General features: G+C 36.8%; 1 protein-coding gene across 2 annotated transcripts; it reads left to right on the forward strand.

The window, feature by feature from the left end:
• The first annotated feature begins 1,848 nt into the window (after positions 1-1,848).
• On the forward strand, positions 1,849-10,594 carry LOC127107490 (uncharacterized). 2 transcript variants are annotated; one of them, XM_051044775.1, is made up of 14 exons: positions 1,849-2,201; positions 4,038-4,104; positions 7,317-7,602; positions 7,690-7,995; positions 8,078-8,194; positions 8,280-8,576; positions 8,673-8,930; positions 9,030-9,101; positions 9,181-9,484; positions 9,602-9,784; positions 9,861-9,971; positions 10,044-10,125; positions 10,218-10,313; positions 10,412-10,594. In XM_051044775.1, the coding sequence occupies exons 3-9, from the start codon at positions 7,324-7,326 to the stop codon at positions 9,250-9,252; spliced, it is 1,401 nt and encodes a 466-aa protein (XP_050900732.1). In that variant the 5' UTR covers positions 1,849-2,201; positions 4,038-4,104; positions 7,317-7,323; the 3' UTR covers positions 9,253-9,484; positions 9,602-9,784; positions 9,861-9,971; positions 10,044-10,125; positions 10,218-10,313; positions 10,412-10,594. The 2 variants fall into 2 exon arrangements, with proteins under 2 accessions (XP_050900732.1, XP_050900731.1); XM_051044774.1 differs by lacking the exons at positions 1,849-2,201; positions 4,038-4,104 and adding an exon at positions 6,317-7,108.
• The last annotated feature ends 1,726 nt before the right edge of the window (positions 10,595-12,320 follow it).

A 12,320-nucleotide genomic window follows, 5' to 3' on the forward strand; every position in this document is an offset into this window, starting at 1 on the left:
AAGATTTAAAGATTTTGTGGGAGAACGGTGTGGAGGTTTATGATGGATATAGGAAAGAAAGTTTCAATTTAAGGGCGATGTTGTTTGGCACAATTAATGATTTTCCAGCATACGGGAATCTATCTGGGTATAGCATTAAAGGTCAACGTGCGTGTCCTGTTTGTGAAGACGGAACCGATACGATTCGATTGGAACTTTGCCAGAAGAATGTGTTTCTCGGTCATCGTAGATTCTTACATTCTAAACATCACTACCGTGGGTGGAGAAAAGCATTCAATGGAGACACCGAACATCGTAGAGCTCCACCCGCATTGTCAGGTGAACAAGTTTTTGAAAAGGTGAAAGATGTGCGTACTGAGTTTGGCAAGCCTTTTGCACATAAGATTGTGAAAGGTGGGTGGAAGAAAAGGTCGATATTTTTTGAATTGCCATATTGGAAGTCTTTGTACGTGAGACATTTTCTCGATGTTATGCATATTGAAAAAAACGTATTTGAAAGTGTTATCGGTACATTACTCAATATAAAAGGCAAGTCTAAGGATGGCCTTAAAGCAAGGGAGGACATGTTAAAAATGGGAATGAGAACTGAATTAGCACCCGTGAAGAAAGGAAGACGAACATATCTACCACCTGCTGCTTTTACTTTATCTAGAAAGGAGAAAAAAAAATTGTGTAAGTCTCTGAGTAAAGTTAAGGTTCCAGAAGGATACTCATCTGATATCAGAAGACTTGTTTCTATGAAAGACCTCAAGTTGAAGAATTTGAAGACACATGTGTAGCACCTCAAATTTGCACCCTACCCTTTTGTGCATTCATTTCATATTAGGTCATAGCATAACATAGGCCACTGCATAACATTGCATTGTCCATTTGCCCAAGTGCAAGCTCAGCTGACCGATTGGGTCAAACTGATCAGGAGAATCAGTCAAACAAGCAAGCATGTGCTATTTTCATTGAGACAAAGCCCTAGGGTGGATTTATCAAGCTCATATGGTCTAAGGATCATTTTGAAGTGATTTGGCCAAAGATTGGATGATCAAAGCTCAACAGTCCAGCTGAATTTCTTCAGAAACCATAAAAAGTCAACTGCGGTCAACTATGCCTGATTTTATGGATTGGAAGGTGTGAGATGGTTTGAAAGGCTTAATTCATGTCCATACAAGTCTCATTTGACATATCAAAGACCAAGGTTGAAGAATTGGAGGTCAGACAAGAAGTTTCCTAAAATGGCAGGCGACCTGTAATTTCAACTGCCCAAAACGGAAATTTTTTCTCCTCAAAATAACTTCATCATACAAGCTTCAAATAGAATTTTGTCCAACATGAAAGTTGAAGATCTTGATCTCACCATTCCAAAAAGTCAAAGAACTTGAAATTCCCATGTGTGGTTAGCAAGATATGGTCCAGTCATTTTCCAAAAATGCCCGAAATCAAAGTGGCATAACTCTCACATGGAGTGGCCAAATTGGATGGTTTCTCTTTGAGCAAATCACATTTAATGTGTACTTTCATAATCCATCACCACTTTTTGCCAAAAGCATTCACATAAAAAGGCCATTTTTCAAGTGCACTAATTAAAAACCAAGGGCAAAATGGTCCAACTTTCAAAATATTTGGAATTTTGGCATGGGACTTTTTGCAACAATTTCTAAATGTCATTTGTGACCTGTTGGAACCAAATTTGGACAGAAAATGAGCTGCATTAAGGAAGGGCATTTTGGCCACACACTTGAAAATTACACATTAACACTAAACCTTCCATTTTTGCTAATTGGGATTAATTTTGGGATTAAGCATTGGTATAAATAGTTAATTATAACTGTATTGCACTAACACTAATCACTTTTCAAGATCCAAACAGAAAATCACAAAAAACTCTCTCAATTCTCTCACTTTTTTCACTTTGAACTTGCACATTTTTTTCCAAATTCATCAATAATTCATCAATTTTCTCGCAAATTCGTGGTGTAGTTCTCATTTGCAGGTGTTGATCAAGGACTGTTTGCATCAATTGGAGCTCAAAACCATCAAAAACTCCAACTGTCCAAGATTGCTCATCAATGGCAAATCAAGAATTCGAGCTCCTGGAGTATTGTTGAGCTACCAAAGCTGTACCAATCATCTTCCTAATCAACATTCTTCACCTGTTTTCGAGAATCGAAGCGAAACAAGCACAAATTCATCAACCGCCATCGAACAAGGTTGGAATTCGAATCTAACCGTTTGCCAAATTGAGATATGATATGTGTAGATCTTTGATTGTAGAATGTAGTGCAATTTGTAGAATTAAGTTTCGTCAAGATTTGAGAGAGATATCACAAATTAAAGTTTGGATGCAAAAACTTTTTTCGTTCGATTCGCTTTGTACACGAGTTTCTGGACATTTTCGTTTGCATATTTGGAATGTACGTGTTTAGACCTTTCCAACGGTATAAGGCTTGTGTCGTTTGGTGCAAAATTTCTCGCGACCGTACCTGGAGTTGAAGCTCGCGATGAACACGCTGATGAACAAGAAAATCTGGAAAAGTAGTGATGTTGATCCGTTTTCATGCTTGGAAATTTTTTAATCTTGTTTACCGCCCAGGAAGGTCCAATAGCGCGCTGACACGTAATAAATGAGGAACCTGCATGTTGGCTTGGCTTTGGAACGTTACTGCTACTGCTATTGTTATAACATTTAATAATTATTCAATTAATCCAAAGTAATTCGTATAACCATTTAATAAATATTCAACAAATTTAACAAACTTAAAAAATTCACATAAAATTCAATATTAGTCCAAATTAGGTGGGATTTTTTTTGTTAGTTTCCAAATTTTATCTACTTTTTTTAGGCATAGTAGTATAAGTTGTGCCTGGTAAAATTTTGGAATGGTATATTGATCTTTGACATGTGTGCAATAATTGTATGTTTCACCATTTTGATCACCAAATAATCATACTTCATCCAAAATTAATGAAATTTCATATGATGATTCTTGACACATTCCTGGAGATTTTCATGTATCATTTGTGATTTTTGGACCTCTGGATTGGTAGATATGATTTATTCAATTTGAGTGTGACAATATGTGTCACACTATGCCATGCTGAGTTCATAAATTAATTTACCATGCTTCCATTAGGCCTATGGCTCTGATTTTTTGCATGAGATACAATGTATATGTTAACTTTCAACATGAATTTTTGTGGATTTAATTGATCCGTTTTCTATTTGATTAGGATTTTTGATTGCTGTTTAGCAATTTTAGGGCTTTGTTTGTGTGACAATTTTACATATGTTGCTAAATCCTCATCCCTAATCCTATGATAATGAAATTTGGTGGAGTGGTTCCTAATATGTGTAGCTTCCATTTGGCTTTGGTCCCATTAATTTCCCATGTGATATCACTGTTTTATGAATTATTGAAGATGATGCTTATGTGGAGGCCTTGAATTGGCTTGTATAAATGTTTCTGGACTTCTTGATTTTCATTGACATACTTTCTTTTGTCCAATTGAGCTGAAAATTGACATGCTATACCTTGAATGTGTCCTGTTTATGTGTGAATTTTTGTGGAATTAATTGAATGGTTTTGGTATGCTTTTGAGTGAGATAGTTCTGTTTGGTCAATTGAAGTTGTAAATTGCATGATTGATGTTAAATGGTGCATAAAATGAATATGGTGAATGATATGAGCATGGGATCAATTGCATTTGCTTTTGAATTGTTTTAATGTGATTTTGGGTGAATATTACTTGCTTTTTAGAATTTTTTATCCCTTTTGGACCCTAGGCTTGGCCTAGTGGTCTAGTTTCTCACATTTGGTTTGGATTTTCAGGTTAAAAGTGCAAAAGGCTTAAGGAGAGAAATGGAAATTGAAAATTGAATTTGTTTGATGTTGTCCACTAACATGTCTTTGTTTTGTAGGGATTGATGCTTGAGCTTGAGCTTATAGCTTACACTTGTGTGCATTAACTTGTGTTGTCTGTATAGATTGACATTTGCTGTTTATTGTTGGTTTGTCTGAGTACTGATGATACTTGATTGATTTCAGGTACATTTAGTCGCTTACAGTTCTTTAAGAACTCGCTTGCTGCTGCTTGGTTTTTAAACCACTTGAGGTAGGACTTCTATTCTCCATGTAGTCTGGAAGACCTGGCCTGTTACTTGGCCAGGCAACTGTCTGAAGTCCTCCTTAAGAGGCGATGTTTGTGGTTGTTTACATTTGTGCCAAGCAGGTAAAGACCTCCATGAGGCAATTGGTGGATCAAAGGGATATGCAATCTATCCCCCACTATTCTGTTGAGTCGTCCCCCTGCTCACACGGCTGTGTGTTGATGCATTGGGACACAAACCCAAGATCTTGTGCTGTTGCACAATCGAGTCAGAGTCTTGAGCGTAGAAGGGTCCCTCCATTCTGGACCCACGCTCCTTTGTCTGAAGCTCTCCCTGGTCAGGGATAAGAGCTGTGAAGTCTAATCTTCACTCACCTTTCATCAGCTTCACCTTAGCCCCTCAATGGCAAGGTTAAGAGCTAACCTTACCCCGATACAGAGGCTTGTTTGTCGAGGTTGATATGACCCCTCGACTAAAGCCTAGCCTTGATGTTTGAGCCCCTTGTTGGTGTGTTTATTTCATGCTGTATATGTTTGTGTGGTGTGATTGTATCCCCTAGGTTTGCTAGACTCCGCGTAGTCTCGTTTGCATGTCAATTAAGGTAGCACGGTTCCTTCGTATAGGACTTCCTTTCTTGCTTGAGCTTTCCTAAAACACAAACAAACATTATCCCCTCTTAAGGATACGTTAACTCCTTCTACTACAGGTGAGTAAGTCTCCAAAGGTCGAGCATCCGGTAGATTGCGTAGTGACGTCGTCCACTTAAAAAACACAAACCAACAGGAATAGTTTAGCCGAACTACGGCAACTCTGATTCTCATGTCCAGATGAGATACGTAGGCACGAGATGCGATGTCTTGTCGAGTTTGACTAACAACTAACACTAATTCTTTTCTCTCGCCCTCGTTGCGATTGAGACCTCCCCTTTCTCTTGCCCTAGTTGCAATCGAAACCCTTCTTTTTGTTGTGTGCTTGGAAGCTGATGTAAGTCCATCGAGTGGCATTCGGGTTCCAGTGTGTGTTGTTTGGTTCGGATGCTGACGTAAGTCCAGTGATTGGCAGTCGGGCTCCACGTTTGCCTCTTTGCGTGTGTTTGGTTCGGATGCTGATGTAAGTCCAGTGATTGGCATTCAGGCTCCACGTTTGCCGTTGCCTGTGTTTGTTTGTGTGCGTGTTAGCCGAGCTACGAATGCTCTGATTCTCCCTCGTCCAAAGGAGATACGTATGCATAGGATGCGACATTCTAGCGAGCATGTGTTGTTTTCCCCCAGTCGAACTACTTTGACTCTGATGTCTATGACTAAGTAGGCCCAGGATGCGATATCCTGCCGAGTCAGTCTTGTTTGTTTCTTGTGTCTCTTTCAGCCAGTATCTGTACGCGTGTGAGCAGTGTTTTAGCAACCATTTTCCTTCCTATTGTGCGTGGATCCCGTCGAGTACGACGGATGCGTAGGGGTGCTAATACCTTCCCTTCGCATAACCGACTCCCGATCCCATTCTCTTTGGTCGCGAGACCATGCTTTTTCTAGGTTTACTCTGAGCGTTTCCTTTCCCTCTTTTGGGATAAATAACGCACGGTGGCGGCTCTGTTGTTCTTGTTTTCCCGCCGGTTTTTCGCGTAATGCGACAACATGATTGCCATGTTATAATGGAACATTTTCTACCGATAGGTATACGTTCTATTTTGCCAGAAAAAGTAAGAAGTGCCATAACTAAATTGTGTTTTTTCTTTAGGTCAATTTGTAGTAAGGTGATCGATCCCGAGATCTTACCAACACTACAAAAAGAGATTGTAATTACCTTGTGTGAGCTTGAAATGTATTTTCCTCCGTCTTTTTTTGACATAATGGTTCATTTAGTTGTTCATCTTGTGAAAGAGACACAGTTGTGTGGACCAGCTTATATGAGATGGATGTACCCTGCTGAACGGTATATGAAAATATTAAAAGGGTACGTGAAATCCCGAAGTCGACCAGAGGGTTGTATTGTTGAACGATACATTGTTGAAGAAGCTGTTGAGTTTTGTACTGAATATTTGTCTAACGTTCAATCGATTGGACTCCCCAGAGCTCAGATTTTCGACAAAATGGAAGGTAAAAAATTAATTGGGAATAAAATTGTGACAATATCAAGGGATGAACGGGATCAAGTTCATTTGTATGTTCTGCACAATAATAATGAGGTTGAGCCATATGTTGAAATGCACAAGGATGTACTCCGAAGGTTAAATCCGAACAGAAATGAAAATTGGATAGTTATAGAGCACAATCAAAGTTTCATACAATGGTTGAAGGATCATATTTATTTGAAGCGCTCTTCAGATCCTTCTTCGGTAACAGAAAGGTTGAGATGTTTGGCATATTGTCCAAGTTTGCATCTGTTTTCTCATAGCGCATATTCAATTAATGGATACACATTTTATACCAAAGAACAAGATGATAAGAGTACTATGCAAAATAGTGGTGTCACCGTGCTAGCTGAAGCAATGCATATATCAAGTATGAAGGACTTAAACCCCAAATATGCAAATTTGTCATATTTTGGAGTTATTGAGCACATTTGGGTGTTTGATTACGAGAAGTTTCAGATTCCCATCTTTGGTTGCAAGTGGGTGAATAGTAGTGGCATACGAATGGATAAGTATGGATTTTTGCAAGTTGATCTTACTAGGGTGGGGTACAAAGATGAACCTTTTATTCTAGCATCTCAAGCTAAACAAGTGTTCTATGTGAATGACCCGAAGAGTACAAAATGGTCTATAGTGCTTTTCTCTAACAAAGTGACTGATGATAGCGGTGTCGATCAATGTGATATTGATGTTGAGAATGAGTCATGCATTAGACGGAATGAGTTGAATAGAAATGATGAAGTTGAGGATCTTATACCGGATGAGTCATATATAAGAAACGATCATAATGAGGGAATTTGGATCAATTCATCTGTACGCATTGCTAAGAAACAAGTGATTAATATTCCAACAAAGAAAAGAAAGAGATGTTAGTGACTTAGGTAAATTATCCATGGTTTCTTTATTTTTTTTTTAATTGTTTTGATTATAAGTTATATGTGATAATGCATGATTTCATTATATTTTTGTTTTCAATTGCTTTGATTATAAGTTATATCTGATAATGCATGATTTCTTTATTTTTTTGTTTTCAATTGCTTTGATTATAAGTTATATTTGATATTTGATGGTTTCCTTGGTTTATTACAGGTTAGACATGGCTGATGACCAACATGAGGAAGTTAGTAAAAAAGTATCCGCGGAAGAAGAAATTCGAAGAGGCATCACAGTAATGAGAAGGGTGGTCCAAAGAAGATCTCGAGGCATCATACTAGATGTCTATTGGAACAACCAGGGACAACTTATAGAACCTAATGGGCATACCTTAACTAGTTTTATCGGTGCACTAGTAAGGAATGAAATTCCCATTACATGTGATGATTGGAGAAACAAAGAGCTGAATGAGTCCAAACAAAAAATTTGGAGTGAGATAAAGGTACAATCATTTGGCCCTTAATTATACGGTATCAATTATGTTTTTTCAATTACTGATACTAACTATCAATCTGTATGTTTTTCTTAGCGATGTTTTAACATCGAAGAAGAAAGAAGAGGTTTTTGTATGAAATTGGCCGGAAAGCTTCTAAGAGGGTTTCGGACATTTTTATCATCCAAGTTCCTTAAGGATGCGGATGGTAATTTTGTGGATGCGGAGCTTCCTAAAAAATATGAAAGTTTGATATCGGCTGAAGAATGGGAAGCTTTCAAATCCAAAAGACAAGACCCGGTTTTTCAAAGAATAAGTGCTACAAATCGGGAAAGAGCATCAAGTCCCGCATATCCGTACCGAAAAGGACGTGTCGGATATGGACGCTTAGAACAATCCATGGTAAGTATTTATAAATTGCGATAACAAATTTGTTCATCATATATTAGTTTTATCTGATCAAATTGTATGACTTAATGTGTAGCTGCAGAAGGAGGAAAGTTCAGAAACATCTCTTCCTGCACATGTTTTGTGGAAGGAAGCCCGTGTGAGCAAATCTGGAGTTCCTCAAGAAGAAGTTTTACACGTATACCAGAAATGTGTAAGTATAACATTTTTTCATTAATTGAATAACATTTTTATACACAAATATTTGACAAGTATACGGTATTCATCTGATTTTTCAGGAGGAGCTATCTCAGTCTTTATCTCCCGATGATACTAAGGGCATACTTAGTCGGGCATTAGATGTCCCTGAGTATTCTGGTCGGGTGAGGGGTAAGGGATTTGGAGTCACTCCGACCTCCCTGAGTATTAAAAAAGGAAAGGCTCCTAGTAATCGGGAGCTTCATGCAAGATTGGAAGCCATGCAAGCTGAGCTTGATGCATTGAGGAGAGAAAGAGAGGCTAGCGCCTCAACAGTATACAGAGACGCTTCGGACAAAGACAGTATCAACTGTACCTTTCAGCCGAACATTCCAGAGGTAATTACATATAATTGTCTTAAATTGAACTATTTGCTTAAATTATGTATTTGACATATATACACATTAACGATTTCTTGTTATTATTGGTTTTAGGGCATTTCCCATTGTCAGCTGTATTTGTCGTCACCATACTATCGGATGGTTGGCAAGGGAAAAGTGCATAACGTTAGCGGAGTATTACTCCACACTAGAGAGCTCCCTGCTGGATGTTTGAAGGTATCAGTTGATATTGCAGTTGAGCCGAATGCAGCATTACCATATCCTAGCGATGATTCGGATGCAACAACGGTGCACGAAGCAGTAGGTTCGTTTGTTGCATGGCCGACAAACCTCATATGCGTAGGATATGAGGTATGCTTAAAACTTATGTTAAATTTAATGTGTATATTCAAAGTTTAAAATTTATGCTTAAAATTTTACTTACATATTTTTCTTGGTTATGTTAAATAGACTCCCACAAAATCCGAATCAAAAGATAATGCGATTCCACGGCATACCGAGTCCACGGTTTCAAGAAAAGAGGTAATATACAATTATATGACATATATTCATGGAAGTTGTTACATTCTTAATTTGATCTAACTATTTATATGACATGTAGCTTCAAGAAAATGAGGTTAGCAATGCCTCCGCACAACAAAAAAGGAGGTTAGCAACGCCTCCGCACGGGTAAAAAGTTCTGGTGCTAAGAAGACCGTAGCTAGGAAAAAACCTACCACCAAGTATAGGTCGTGCCTCAGGACATTTCTAGAGATGACCGATATACCGACCGGAGGTGTTCGGACTGTACATATGGAGGTAGGGATTTTCGGCTTTGATTACGACCAAATGATTGGTAATGAAGACTTCATGCAAGTTTTTAGTCATGAAGAAATCGGCGTCACCGTTGTCAATACATATATTAGGTAAATCCGGTCTACTTTGTTTTATTAATTAAACAACTTATGTTAATGATGTTTACTTTATGTTAATCCGGTTTACTTTATGTTTCAAAAGAGGTGTTAATGATGTTTTTATATTAGGTTTTTGTATGACAAATTGATGCGCCCCAATGGTTTGGACGTGTCATTCGGATTCTTAGCACCCGCGACCGTCAACTTAGGTTTAATCTTAAGTAGACCGGATACCGTGACGGAGTACGTTCTTCGGATCCTCATGGACAATAAAGATGCGGAGAAGTTGTTTTTTATACCGTTTAATACCGGGTTAGCATTTCATTCTAAATTCATCTATTATAATTATTTTCCAAGTTACCATCTAACATTTGCCTAATCATTACAGTGGACATTGGTTGTTGCTCGCAATCAATCCTAGCCGAGAAATTGTGTATTATCTTGACTCGTTAGGAAATGATTGGACAACATACCCGGATATGAAGGTCCTAATTGACACGTAAGTGAGAATGTTCAAAATTTTTCTTAGTTTATGTGAATTGTTCTAATTGCTTCATTTTTATTTTATTAGCGTCCTACAAGCTTTTCGGGCCCAACGAGATATCCAAACCTCAAGGAGGGGCGCCAACTCCATTACATGGATTAAAGTGGCGGTATATTTTTAATTACCACATTTTTTATTATATTAGTGATGACACTTGATAAAACTTAGGATTTATAATCCATATTTTTTTTTCATATGTAGTGTCCTCAACAACGTAATCAAATAGATTACGGGTATTTCATGTTGAGGTTTATGCGAGATACTCTTGCTTTGGGCCGATTAAAGATTCCCACCGATGTATGTATTTCTAACTTATGAGTTATTTTTATATTTACACATATCTCATATAATTAAATAGTTGGAATTAATTCAAAATATGTTATATTATTATGTAGTACTTTGATGAATTCAAGTGTGCATTTTATACAAAGGATCAAGTGGACGAAATCAAAGAGGAGTGGTGTCAATTCATGATAAAGCTCAATGTTTGTTCATAAATTTGTGTAATTAATGTGTACATTTGTAGTATATGTTATGACTTGTAAATGTGTACATAAATTTGTATATATTTTGATACATTTAAGGCAAAATTGGTTTGAATTGGTATATATATATATTTGTTAGCCAAAAATTGGTAGAAAAAAGGCCAAAATGGCATATATAAAATGTGATAATTGTCTGTCAAAATCTGGTTGAAAACAGGTAGAAATTCTGGTTTATAAACCTGGAAAAAATGTGGTTTAAAACAAAAGCTTCAAAAATTTTCGTATACCTTAGACAGCGCTTTTGTAAAAAGCGCTGTCTAAGGGGGGGATTAGAAAGCGCTTTAGGCAAAAACGCTGTCTAAGGGGGGGGGCTTAGACAACGCTTTTTGAAAAGCGCTGTCTAAGGTATACCTAAAAAAATTAAAATAGGAGGGTCTTAGAAAGCGCTTTTGGCCAAAGCGCTGTCTAAGGGGGTGGGGCTTAGACAGCGCTTTTCAAAAGCGCTGTCTAAGGTATACCTACAAATTTTAAAATAAGAGGGTCTTATAAAGCGCTTTTGGCCAAAGCGCTGTCTAAGGGGGGGGGGGGCTTAGACAGCGCTTTTAAGATTTAAAAAAGCGCTGTCTAAACCTTTAGTAGCGGAGGTTTAGACAGCGCTTTAAAGCGCTGTCTAAGGCTAAAAAAAGCGCTGTCTAAGGTCTTGTTTGTTGTAGTGATTGAACTCGTGACTTATTTGGATATTCTTTATGTCATTAATTGTTTTATTTTATTTGAAGTGATTATTGAGAGATGATCATGGTATGGGACATGGATCATTTTATGAAATACATGAGTATTCTTTACTTTCCGCTGCGAACGCATATTGCTTGAATATTCATGATGAGTGAAATGTGTTATTTTGAATGACCAGGTGTATTGTTGGTTTTTGAAAGTTTTAAGTTTCGAAAACGTCGATGTGACGCCCTTTTCTTTATATGCGTGCTTATTTACTCTGATTATATGCTAAATCACTTGGGATAGAAAAAGGGGTGTTACAGCAGTGACATCACATGAATGCATGCGACATACCCTATGATGCCTTAGTTCAAAATATGAATGTATGTGTTGTTGTGGTGCCTCCTCTTATGGATGAATTTTTTTTGTTTGAAACCTAATTACTTTGGTATATTTTGTAAAAAAATTTAAAAACATGATTATTTAAAAAAGAAAATTCAATCTATTCTCTCATTTTAATATGTCTTAATTTTGCTTCTTCCTTCATATTTTTCAACTCAGAAATAGTAATTAGGCGTGTTTCAAATAGTGTGACATATGATCTAATAAAATTAAATTATCAATATCAAAGAAATTGCAAAAAATATCCTCTAAATTTTTTTCATCAATTATTTATTTTTGCAATTTGATTAATAATATGTAGATAACTAATCTATTTAAATAAGTTTACATCATTATGTTATATGTCACATAACATAAAACATGTCATCTCACTATTTTTGAGTTCTAAAAAATGAGACATGGACCAAAACTAGATGATTTTAAAACGAAAGGAACAATTTTGTGAAAGAATGAAAATAATGGATTAAGCCTATAGAAAATATATAAGAGAACTAATAATTTGCATTGACCCTAAAAAATAGTTATACCATACAACCTATTATTATTATTACAAGATAGTATTGTTTTACAACTAGTTTTTACTCAGTAAGGACTTCAAAGTAGATGATTTGATTAAATCTGTCATTTTTCTTTGTTGGAGATGATTGTACTTTGAATATGGTTCTCCTTTTCCTGGTATTTATTTTTGATTGGTTTACTTCTT

The sequence above is a fragment of the Lathyrus oleraceus genome, chromosome 7 (genome assembly GCF_024323335.1).
Source record: "Lathyrus oleraceus cultivar Zhongwan6 chromosome 7, CAAS_Psat_ZW6_1.0, whole genome shotgun sequence".
Taxonomy (NCBI): domain Eukaryota; kingdom Viridiplantae; phylum Streptophyta; class Magnoliopsida; order Fabales; family Fabaceae; genus Lathyrus; species Lathyrus oleraceus.

Coding starts and splice junctions, on each gene's coding strand:
- LOC127107490 (XM_051044775.1), top strand. CDS start 7,324: ATGGCTGATGACCAACATGAGGAAGTTAGTAAAAAAGTATCCGCGGAA. Junction 7,603..7,689: donor AAATTTGGAGTGAGATAAAG/GTACAATCATTT, acceptor TGTTTTTCTTAG/CGATGTTTTAACATCGAAGA. Junction 8,195..8,279: donor TACACGTATACCAGAAATGT/GTAAGTATAACA, acceptor CTGATTTTTCAG/GAGGAGCTATCTCAGTCTTT.